This window comes from Saccoglossus kowalevskii, chromosome 4 (genome assembly GCF_978046115.1).
Source record: "Saccoglossus kowalevskii chromosome 4, keSacKowa6.1, whole genome shotgun sequence".
Taxonomy (NCBI): Eukaryota; Metazoa; Hemichordata; class Enteropneusta; family Harrimaniidae; genus Saccoglossus; species Saccoglossus kowalevskii.
In genome coordinates, this window is record NC_140644.1 from 42,151,771 (window position 1) to 42,165,205 (window position 13,435).

General features: G+C 30.6%; 1 protein-coding gene across 2 annotated transcripts in view; it reads left to right on the top strand.

Moving 5' to 3' along the window:
- Positions 1 to 13,435, top strand: part of LOC102801784 (TBC domain-containing protein kinase-like protein) — an 81,011-nt gene that overhangs the window by 56,437 nt on the left and 11,139 nt on the right. For both annotated transcript variants that reach the window (XM_085498135.1, XM_085498136.1), the window contains exons 13-15: positions 9,762 to 10,002; positions 10,583 to 10,666; positions 13,030 to 13,152. In XM_085498135.1, coding sequence (XP_085354261.1) covers positions 9,762 to 10,002; positions 10,583 to 10,666; positions 13,030 to 13,152 — 448 coding nt within the window. The remainder of the gene's footprint in view (positions 1 to 9,761; positions 10,003 to 10,582; positions 10,667 to 13,029; positions 13,153 to 13,435) is intronic.

A 13,435-nucleotide genomic window follows, 5' to 3' on the forward strand; every position in this document is an offset into this window, starting at 1 on the left:
TTACCATACAGCATTGTTGTAGGGTAGGGTAGTAAAAATGGAAATAAATTACTTTGGTTACAATACAAATTTACCATACAGCATTGTTGTAGGGTTGGGTTAAAAATGGAAATAGATTACTTTGGTTGCAATACAAATTTACCATACAGCATTGTTGTAGGGTAGGGTAGTAAAAATGGAAATAAATTACTTTGGTTACAATACAAATTTACCATACAGCATTGTTGTAGGATTGGGTAGTAAAAATGGAAATAGATTACTTTAGTCACAATACAAATTTACCATACAGCATTGTTGTAGGGTTGGGTTAAAAATGGAAATAGATTACTTTGGTTACAATACAAATTTACCATACAGCATTGTTGTAGGGTAGGGTAGTAAAAATGGAAATAAATTACTTTGGTTACAATACAAATTTACCATACAGCATTGTTGTAGGGTAGGGTAGTAAAAATGGAAATGAATTACTTTGGTTACAATACAAATTTACCATACAGCATTGTTGTAGGGTAGGGTAGTAAAAATGGAAATAAATTACTTTGGTTACAATACAAATTTACCATACAGCATTGTTGTAGGGTAGGGTAGTAAAAATGGAAATAAATTACTTTGGTTACAATACAAATTTACCATACAGCATTGTTGTAGGGTAGGGTAGTAAAAATGGAAATAAATTACTTTGGTTACAATACAAATTTACCATACAGCATTGTTGTAGGGTTGGGTTAAAAATGGAAATAGATTACTTTGGTTACAATACAAATTTACCATACGTATACAGCATTGTTGTAGGGTAGGGTAGTAAAAATGGAAATAAATTACTTTGGTTACAATACAAATTTACCATACGTATACAGCATTGTTGTAGGGTAGGGTAGTAAAAATGGAAATAAATTACTTTGGTTACAATACAAATTTACCATACGTATACAGCATTGTTGTAGGGTAGGGTAGTAAAAATGGAAATAAATTACTTTGGTTACAATACAAATTTACCATACAGCATTGTTGTAGGGTAGGGTAGTAAAAATGGAAATAAATTACTTTGGTTACAATACAAATTTACCATACAGCATTGTTGTAGGGTTGGGTTAAAAATGGAAATAGATTACTTTGGTTACAATACAAATTTACCATACAGCATTGTTGTAGGGTAGGGTAGTAAAAATGGAAATGAATTACTTTGGTTACAATACAAATTTACCATACAGCATTGTTGTAGGGTTGGGTAGTAAAAATGGAAATAGATTACTTTGGTTACAATACAAATTTACCATACAGCATTGTTGTAGGGTTGGGTAGTAAAAATGGAAATAGATTACTTTGGTTACAATACAAATTTACCATACAGCATTGTTGTAGGGTTGGGTAGTAAAAATGGAAATAAATTACTTTGGTTACAATACAAATTTACCATACAGCATTGTTGTAGGGTAGGGTAGTAAAAATGGAAATAAATTACTTTGGTTACAATACAAATTTACCATACGTATACAGCATTGTTGTCGGGTTGGGTAGTAAAAATGGAAATAAATTACTTTGGTTACAATACAAATTTACCATACAGCATAGTTGTAGGGCAGGGTAGTAAAAATGGAAATAGATTACTTTGGTTACAATACAAATTTACCATACAGCATTGTTGTAGGGTAGGGTAGTAAAAATGGAAATAGATTACTTTGGTTACAATACAAATTTACCATACAGCATGGTTGTAGGGTAGGGTAGTAAAAATAGAAATAAATTACTTTGGTTACAATACAAATTTACCATACAGCATTGTTGTAGGGTAGGGTAGTAAAAATGGAAATGAATTACTTTGGTTACAATACAAATTTACCATACAGCATTGTTGTAGGGTAGGGTAGTAAAAATGGAAATAAATTACTTTGGTTACAATACAAATTTACCATACAGCATTGTTGTAGGGTAGGGTAGTAAAAATGGAAATAAATTACTTTGGTTACAATACAAAATTTACCATACAGCATTGTTGTAGGGTTGGGTTAAAAATGGAAATAGATTACTTTGGTTACAATACAAATTTACCATACAGCATTGTTGTAGGGTAGGGTAGTAAAAATGGAAATAAATTACTTTGGTTACAATACAAATTTACCATACAGCATTGTTGTAGGGTTGGGTTAAAAATGGAAATAGATTACTTTGGTTACAATACAAATTTACCATACAGCATTGTTGTAGGGTAGGGTAGTAAAAATGGAAATAAATTACTTTGGTTACAATACAAATTTACCATACAGCATTGTTGTAGGGTAGGGTAGTAAAAATGGAAATAAATTACTTTGGTTACAATACAAATTTACCATACAGCATTGTTGTAGGGTAGGGTAGTAAAAATGGAAATAAATTACTTTGGTTACAATACAAATTTACCATACAGCATTGTTGTAGGGTTGGGTTAAAAATGGAAATAGATTACTTTGGTTACAATACAAATTTACCATACAGCATTGTTGTAGGGTAGGGTAGTAAAAATGGAAATAAATTACTTTGGTTACAATACAAATTTACCATACAGCATTGTTGTAGGGTAGGGTAGTAAAAATGGAAATAAATTACTTTGGTTACAATACAAATTTACCATACAGCATTGTTGTAGGGTTGGGTTAAAAATGGAAATAGATTACTTTGGTTACAATACAAATTTACCATACAGCATTGTTGTAGGGTAGGGTAGTAAAAATGGAAATAAATTACTTTGGTTACAATACAAATTTACCATACAGCATTGTTGTAGGGTTGGGTAGTAAAAATGGAAATGAATTACTTTGGTTACAATACAAATTTACCATACAGCATTGTTGTAGGGTTGGGTAGTAAAAATGGAAATAGATTACTTTGGTTACAATACAAATTTACCATACAGCATTGTTGTAGGGTTGGGTAGTAAAAATGGAAATAAATTACTTTGGTTACAATACAAATTTACCATACAGCATTGTTGTAGGGTAGGGTAGTAAAAATGGAAATAAATTACTTTGGTTACAATACAAATTTACCATACAGCATTGTTGTAGGGTAGGGTAGTAAAAATGGAAATAAATTACTTTGGTTACAATACAAATTTACCATACGTATACAGCATTGTTGTCGGGTTGGGTAGTAAAAATGGAAATAAATTACTTTGGTTACAATACAAATTTACCATACAGCATAGTTGTAGGGCAGGGTAGTAAAAATGGAAATAGATTACTTTGGTTACAATACAAATTTACCATACAGCATTGTTGTAGGGTAGGGTAGTAAAAATGGAAATAGATTACTTTGGTTACAATACAAATTTACCATACAGCATTGTTGTAGGGTAGGGTAGTAAAAATGGAAATAAATTACTTTGGTTACAATACAAATTTACCATACAGCATTGTTGTAGGGTAGGGTAGTAAAAATGGAAATAGATTACTTTGGTTACAATACAAACTTACCATACGTATACAGCATTGTTGTCGGGTTGGGTAGTAAAAATGGAAATAAATTACTTTGGTTACAATACAAATTTACCATACAGCATTGTTGTAGGGTAGGGTAGTAAAAATGGAAATAGATTACTTTGGTTACAGTACAAATTTACCATACAGCATTGTTGTAGGGTAGGGTAGTAAAAATGGAAATAAATTACTTTGGTTACAATACAAATTTACCATACAGCATTGTTGTAGGGTAGGGTAGTAAAAATGGAAATAGATTACTTTGGTTACAGTACAAATTTACCATACAGCATTGTTGTCGGGTTGGGTAGTAAAAATGGAAATAAATTACTTTGGTTACAATACAAATTTACCATACAGCATTGTTGTAGGGTTGGGTTAAAAATGGAAATGAATTACTTTGGTTACAATACAAATTTACCATACAGCATTGTTGTAGGGTAGGGTAGTAAAAATGGAAATAAATTACTTTGGTTACAATACAAATTTACCATACAGCATTGTTGTAGGGTAGGGTAGTAAAAATGGAAATAGATTACTTTGGTTACAATACAAATTTACCATACGTATACAGCATTGTTGTCGGGTTGGGTAGTAAAAATGGAAATAAATTACTTTGGTTACAATACAAATTTACCATACAGCATTGTTGTAGGGTAGGGTAGTAAAAATGGAAATAGATTACTTTGGTTACAGTACAAATTTACCATACACCATTGTTGTAGGGTTGGGTAGTAAAAATGGAAATAAATTACTTTGGTTACAATACAAATTTACCATACAGCATTGTTGTAGGGTTGGGTTAAAAATGGAAATAGATTACTTTGGTTACAATACAAATTTACCATACAGCATTGTTGTAGGGTAGGGTAGTAAAAATGGAAATAAATTACTTTGGTTACAATACAAATTTACCATACAGCATTGTTGTAGGGTAGGGTAGTAAAAATGGAAATAGATTACTTTGGTTACAATACAAATTTACCATACAGAATTGTTGTAGGGTAGGGTAGTAAAAATGGAAATAAATTACTTTGGTTACAATACAAATTTACCATACAGCATTGTTGTAGGGTAGGGTAGTAAAAATGGAAATAGATTACTTTGGTTACAATACAAATTTACCATACAGCATTGTTGTAGGGTAGGGTAGTAAAAATGGAAATAAATTACTTTGGTTACAATACAAATTTACCATACAGCATTGTTGTTGTAGGGTAGGGTAGTAAAAATGGAAATAGATTACTTTGGTTACAATACAAATTTACCATACAGCATTGTTGTAGGGTAGGGTAGTAAAAATGGAAATAAATTACTTTGGTTACAATACAAATTTACCATACAGCATTGTTGTAGGGTTGGGTAGTAAAAATGGAAATAAATTACTTTGGTTACAATACAAATTCACCATACAGCATTGTTGTAGGGTAGGGTAGTAAAAATGGAAATAAATTACTTTGGTTACAATACAAATTTACCATACAGCATTGTTGTAGGGTAGGGTAGTAAAAATGGAAATAAATTACTTTGGTTACAATACAAATTTACCATACAGCATTGTTGTAGGGTAGGGTAGTAAAAATGGAAATAAATTACTTTGGTTACAATACAAATTTACCATACAGCATTGTTGTAGGGTAGGGTAGTAAAAATGGAAATAGATTACTTTGGTTACAATACAAATTTACCATACAGCCTTGTTGTAGGGTAGGGTAGTAAAAATGGAAATGAATTACTTTGGTTACAATACAAATTTACCATACAGCATTGTTGTAGGGTAGGGTAGTAAAAATGGAAATAAATTACTTTGGTTACAATACAAATTTACCATACAGCATTGTTGTAGGGTAGGGTAGTAAAAATGGAAATAAATTACTTTGGTTACAATACAAATTTACCATACAGCATTGTTGTAGGGTAGGGTAGTAAAAATGGAAATAGATTACTTTGGTTACAATACAAATTTACCATACAGCATTGTTGTAGGGTAGGGTAGTAAAAATGGAAATAAATTACTTTGGTTACAATACAAATTTACCATACAGCATTGTTGTAGGGTTGGGTTAAAAATGGAAATAGATTACTTTGGTTACAATACAAATTTACCATACAGCATTGTTGTAGGGTAGGGTAGTAAAAATGGAAATAAATTACTTTGGTTACAATACAAATTTACCATACAGCATTGTTGTAGGGTAGGGTAGTAAAAATGGAAATAGATTACTTTGGTTACAATACAAATTTACCATACAGCATTGTTGTAGGGTAGGGTAGTAAAAATGGAAATAAATTACTTTGGTTACAATACAAATTTACCATACAGCATTGTTGTAGGGTAGGGTAGTAAAAATGGAAATAGATTACTTTGGTTACAATACAAATTTACCATACAGCATTGTTGTAGGGTTGGGTTAAAAATGGAAATAGATTACTTTGGTTACAATACAAATTTACCATACAGCATTGTTGTAGGGTTGGGTAGTAAAAATGGAAATAAATTACTTTGGTTACAATACAAATTTACCATACAGCATTGTTGTAGGGTAGGGTAGTAAAAATGGAAATAAATTACTTTGGTTACAATACAAATTTACCATACAGCATTGTTGTAGGGTTGGGTAGTAAAAATGGAAATAAATTACTTTGGTTACAATACAAATTTACCATACAGCATTGTTGTAGGGTAGGGTAGTAAAAATGGAAATAAATTACTTTGGTTACAATACAAATTTACCATACAGCATTGTTGTAGGGTTGGGTAGTAAAAATGGAAATAAATTACTTTGGTTACAGTACAAATTTACCATACAGCATTGTTGTAGGGTAGGGTAGTAAAAATGGAAATAAATTACTTTGGTTACAATACAAATTTACCATACAGCATTGTTGTAGGGTAGGGTAGTAAAAATGGAAATAAATTACTTTGGTTACAATACATATTTACCATACAGCATTGTTGTCGGGTTGGGTAGTAAAAATGGAAATAAATTACTTTGGTTACAATACAAATTTACCATACAGCATTGTTGTAGGGTAGGGTAGTAAAAATGGAAATAAATTACTTTGGTTACAATACAAATTTACCATACAGCATTGTTGTAGGGTAGGGTAGTAAAAATGGAAATAAATTACTTTGGTTACAATACAAATTTACCATACAGCATTGTTGTAGGGTAGGGTAGTAAAAATGGAAATAAATTACTTTGGTTACAATACAAATTTACCATACAGCATTGTTGTAGGGTAGGGTAGTAAAAATGGAAATAAATTACTTTGGTTACAATACAAATTTACCATACAGCATTGTTGTAGGGTAGGGTAGTAAAAATGGAAATAAATTACTTTGGTTACAATACAAATTTACCATACAGCATTGTTGTAGGGTAGGGTAGTAAAAATGGAAATAAATTACTTTGGTTACAATACAAATTTACCATACAGCATTGTTGTAGGGTAGGGTAGTAAAAATGGAAATAAATTACTTTGGTTACAATACAAATTTACCATACAGCATTGTTGTAGGGTAGGGTAGTAAAAATGGAAATAAATTACTTTGGTTACAATACAAATTTACCATACAGCATTGTTGTAGGGTAGGGTAGTAAAAATGGAAATAAATTACTTTGGTTACAATACAAATTTACCATACAGCATTGTTGTAGGGTAGGGTAGTAAAAATGGAAATAGATTACTTTGGTTACAGTACAAATTTACCATACAGCATTGTTGTAGGGTAGGGTAGTAAAAATGGAAATAGATTACTTTGGTTACAGTACAAATTTACCATACAGCATTGTTGTAGGGTTGGGTAGTAAAAATGGAAATAAATTACTTTGGTTACAATACAAATTTACCATACAGCATTGTTGTAGGGTAGGGTAGTAAAAATGGAAATAAATTACTTTGGTTACAATACAAATTTACCATACAGCATTGTTGTAGGGTAGGGTAGTAAAAATGGAAATAGATTACTTTGGTTACAATACAAATTTACCATACAGCATTGTTGTAGGGTAGGGTAGTAAAAATGGAAATAAATTACTTTGGTTACAATACAAATTTACCATACAGCATTGTTGTAGGGTTGGGTTAAAAATGGAAATAGATTACTTTGGTTACAATACAAATTTACCATACAGCATTGTTGTAGGGTAGGGTAGTAAAAATGGAAATAAATTACTTTGGTTACAATACAAATTTACCATACAGCATTGTTGTAGGGTAGGGTAGTAAAAATGGAAATAGATTACTTTGGTTACAATACAAATTTACCATACAGCATTGTTGTAGGGTAGGGTAGTAAAAATGGAAATAAATTACTTTGGTTACAATACAAATTTACCATACAGCATTGTTGTAGGGTAGGGTAGTAAAAATGGAAATAGATTACTTTGGTTACAATACAAATTTACCATACAGCATTGTTGTAGGGTTGGGTTAAAAATGGAAATAGATTACTTTGGTTACAATACAAATTTACCATACAGCATTGTTGTAGGGTTGGGTAGTAAAAATGGAAATAAATTACTTTGGTTACAATACAAATTTACCATACAGCATTGTTGTAGGGTAGGGTAGTAAAAATGGAAATAAATTACTTTGGTTACAATACAAATTTACCATACAGCATTGTTGTAGGGTTGGGTAGTAAAAATGGAAATAAATTACTTTGGTTACAATACAAATTTACCATACAGCATTGTTGTAGGGTAGGGTAGTAAAAATGGAAATAAATTACTTTGGTTACAATACAAATTTACCATACAGCATTGTTGTAGGGTTGGGTAGTAAAAATGGAAATAAATTACTTTGGTTACAGTACAAATTTACCATACAGCATTGTTGTAGGGTAGGGTAGTAAAAATGGAAATAAATTACTTTGGTTACAATACAAATTTACCATACAGCATTGTTGTAGGGTAGGGTAGTAAAAATGGAAATAAATTACTTTGGTTACAATACATATTTACCATACAGCATTGTTGTCGGGTTGGGTAGTAAAAATGGAAATAAATTACTTTGGTTACAATACAAATTTACCATACAGCATTGTTGTAGGGTAGGGTAGTAAAAATGGAAATAAATTACTTTGGTTACAATACAAATTTACCATACAGCATTGTTGTAGGGTAGGGTAGTAAAAATGGAAATAAATTACTTTGGTTACAATACAAATTTACCATACAGCATTGTTGTAGGGTAGGGTAGTAAAAATGGAAATAAATTACTTTGGTTACAATACAAATTTACCATACAGCATTGTTGTAGGGTAGGGTAGTAAAAATGGAAATAAATTACTTTGGTTACAATACAAATTTACCATACAGCATTGTTGTAGGGTAGGGTAGTAAAAATGGAAATAAATTACTTTGGTTACAATACAAATTTACCATACAGCATTGTTGTAGGGTAGGGTAGTAAAAATGGAAATAAATTACTTTGGTTACAATACAAATTTACCATACAGCATTGTTGTAGGGTAGGGTAGTAAAAATGGAAATAAATTACTTTGGTTACAATACAAATTTACCATACAGCATTGTTGTAGGGTAGGGTAGTAAAAATGGAAATAAATTACTTTGGTTACAATACAAATTTACCATACAGCATTGTTGTAGGGTAGGGTAGTAAAAATGGAAATAAATTACTTTGGTTACAATACAAATTTACCATACAGCATTGTTGTAGGGTAGGGTAGTAAAAATGGAAATAGATTACTTTGGTTACAGTACAAATTTACCATACAGCATTGTTGTAGGGTAGGGTAGTAAAAATGGAAATAGATTACTTTGGTTACAGTACAAATTTACCATACAGCATTGTTGTAGGGTTGGGTAGTAAAAATGGAAATAAATTACTTTGGTTACAATACAAATTTACCATACAGCATTGTTGTAGGGTAGGGTAGTAAAAATGGAAATAGATTACTTTGGTTACAATACAAATTTACCATACGTATACAGCATTGTTGTAGGGTAGGGTAGTAAAAATGGAAATAAATTACTTTGGTTACAGTACAAATTTACCATACAGCATTGTTGTAGGGTAGGGTAGTAAAAATGGAAATAAATTACTTTAGTTACAATACAAATTTTCCATGCCGCTTTGTTATAGGGTAAACTGTGTTTATGGAATGTTCTTCTTACAATTCATGGCTATTAAAATTTGTGATCGAATCAGTATTAGTTTCTAATATAAATTAATGACTACTGAAAATGAGAGTTATTCAAAACAATTATTCAAAATATGCAAACTTTTACACCATTTATCATAAAATATATTCGTTACCTATTTTTATTTACGTTCAAGGGTGATGTACAAGGCAGGTACGATTCCATCGACAAAGAGACTCCTACAATAACGGACAGACAAATAGAAGTCGATATTCCACGATGTCATCAGTACAATGAGTTATTATCATCGCCAGAGGCACATGCTAAGTTTAAACGAATTCTCAAAGCGTGGGTCGTGTCAAATCCATATCTAGTATACTGGCAGGGACTTGACTCGCTCTGTGCCCCATTCCTGTCACTCAATTTCAACAATGAGGGTAAGTATAAGTATTATTTTAATAGTAATGCTCAACTTTATGATTCAAAATATGTAATATATGGGCCATATTAGAAGTGCATGTAATTTTATAAAAGCCTTTTTTTGTTATTAGTTTTTGTGTTATAGTCCTATGGAACATACTGTATACCACTTAATTTCTCAGGAGAAAAGTTTGCATGAATATAACATACATATTAAAAATACATTGTTTGTTTCTACAAAATTTTACATGCACACTATTTTTTATCACATTCAATTATTGCTAATCAATTTCATGTACTAATGATTTTGAATAGTGTTTAGATATGCTACAATTCACAAACATTCACATTTGGTCTGAATTACAACAAGCTGTTATGGCTTCTAGCATTAATCCAATAAAAGATTAAGTCTACAAGGGAGGTAATCGTAAATATCTAGTCCATCAAATAAAGCTAAATGTATAATCACAGAATGTAAAATTACCATGACAACAAACCATTTGAAGATGCACTTCTATTACAGCTTCTATTACAATGTACCGGGGGTAACCCTATTTTGTGAAACATTGTCTTTTGATGTTCTTTATTCTTTTTCAGCGGTAGCATTTTGCTGTCTTGCTAACTTCATCCCAAAATATTTGAACAAATTTTTCTTGAAAGACAACTCTCCAGTCATACAAGGTAACAATCTGCTTTGAATAGAATCCTATATATTAAGAAATGTTCACATTGTAGATTTTATAGTGAAATTAATTTGAATTGTGACGACGTTAATGAATGTCAATTGAATTGATGTCACCATTAGTTTATGAAATAGGACTCATAACTAAAAATTATGTAATGTTTTTGATATTTACATATTTAATTATAGGGGGGTAGCAGTTTCCAGTTGTATAGGCAAAGTGTTCTGTAATTTAGTCAATAATAGGTTATGTGATTTTTCAGAGAAGCATAATATTATAAATAACAATCAGGCTGGGTTTAGAAAAGGTTATCAGACCACTGATCACATTTTTACTCTAAAAACAATAGTTAATAAATACCTGAACCAAAATGTTAAACTATATACATGCTTTGTAGATTTCCGCAAGGCTTTCGATACGGTTTGGAGGGATGGTTTATTTTATAAATTATTAAAGAACGGAATTGATGGGAAACTTTATCATTTGATTAAAAACATGTATAACAATACTAAAACATGTATTCGCTTTGGCAAAAAAATATCTCCAATATTTAATACAAATAAGGGTGTGAGACAGGGATGTACTATAAGTCCAATGCTTTTTAATCTTTATGTTAATGACTTGAATGACACATTAAAAGATTCAGTAAACCAGGTAACATTAAATAATTATAAAATTAACTCTCTATTTTATGCAGATGACCTAGTATTGATTTCAACAACACAATTAGGTTTGCAAAATGCATTAAATAAACTATCTGAATACTGCCACAAATGGAAACTCCAGGTAAATCTTAATAAAACCAAAGTTATGATTTTCAAAAAGGGAACAATGAGAAAGAGAGAGTTATTTCAATTCCAAGAACAAAATATAAGTTGTGTCAATTCTTATATTTATTTAGGTATAACTTTACAATCAAATGGAAAGTTCCAAGAAACAAGACAATGTTTAACAAACAAAGCTACTAGAGCAATGTATGCACTGTTGAAAGCAATGCCAAGAGAGACTGACTGTAGAACATTTATGCACCTTTTTCAGATATGTATTAAACCAATTTTGTTATATGGATCAACAACTTGGGGACATGACATACTAGACAATAATAGATGGGACAAAACACCAATTGAACAGTTACATTTGAAATTCTGCAAACAAATACTAGGTGTGAGTAAATTCTCCTCAAATGCAGCATGCAGAGCTGAACTTGGTAAATTCCCATTACTTATAGATATTCAGGAAAATCTTATTAAATACTGGTATCGTATTAGTGTCTTACCAGACAGTAATATTACAAAACAAGCCTTTGAAGAACAAAAACAACAAAATTTAAATTGGTTTTCATCAGTAAAAAACATGGTCTCCGAAAATATTACAAACTTGTCCTCGTCTGTCATACCTCAAAAATTACCACACAGTAAAATAAAAAACATACGAAACAACATCCAACAAAGGTATGTAGAGTTCTGGAAGTTGAGTGTAACAAATGATAATAGAAAACTGAGAACGTATATAAAGTTTAAAGACTCATACACTTTTGAACCATATTTGCTTTTATGTAATCTGAAACATAAAATCTTATTGACTCGTTTCAGAATAAGCAGTCATGTATTAGAAATTGAGAAGGGTAGACATACCCAACCCAAAATACCTTTAGAAGACAGAATCTGTAAGCAATGTTCCCAGATCAAAATTGAAAATGAAGAACATTTCTTCATGGAATGTCTTAGGTACCAAACGGAAAGACAAAAGCTATTTAATAATATCAGTATTCCAGAAGAATTGAAAAGTGATAACCAGATATTTAAATATATTATGAGTTCAAGACAAGACGTACTAATAAGACAAGTTGGTGAATACTTATACAAAATATTTGAAATCAGAAATATCAATAACTGACATTTTACTTTTACTTTAATTTTATATGTATTGTACTTTATTACTAACATTTTATTGCTGTTCAACCAATGGAAATTATTTCTAAGGATGCAATAAATTCATTATTATTATTATATCGATTATATGTAACTTTCATGTTAGAAGGATTAATAAAATATGGGGTCTCTATTCTGAGTTTACAAAAATTTGATGTACAATACCCAGTGAGAACCAGTCAGTGGTTTATAGCGTATGGTAGCATTGTTTCATGGGAAATATCTCAATGTAATTATTCACAGACATTTTGTGCAGGGCTTCATTACTAAAATTAAATCCTGTCTTTAAGAATAAAATATTGTTTTGCATTAAGTTTTTGAGTTTAATTTTTTAAGTCATCTCCAAAAAAAACTATGGCTCAAGGCACAATTCAGATACAAATGTTTCAGTGTGTTATGTTTATATTATGTTTTTTTGTTCTTTCATCAGAATATTTGTCAGTTTTCAGTCATTTAATCGCATTTCATGATCCAGAGCTTAGTAATCAGATGGACAGTATTGGCTTCATACCAGAACTTTATGCTATCCCATGGTTTCTAACAATGTTTGCACGTAAGTATATCTTATAGTTCCAGCTCACTAGACCTTATTATTAGTAGCTAATTGAATTGTTGGTAGTTAAGTACATTATTAAATACTTAGTTACCAATAATGCATTTAACACATCACCAAAAATCATCCTTCATGATCAGCCAGCATGTGATGTGTTAAATGCATTATTGGTAATTAAGTGTGCCATTGGTAGTTAACTGCATTTAGTGGTAGTTGACTGCCTTATTGGTAATTAAGTGTGCCATTGGTAGTTAACTGCATTTAGTGGTAGTTGATTGCCTTA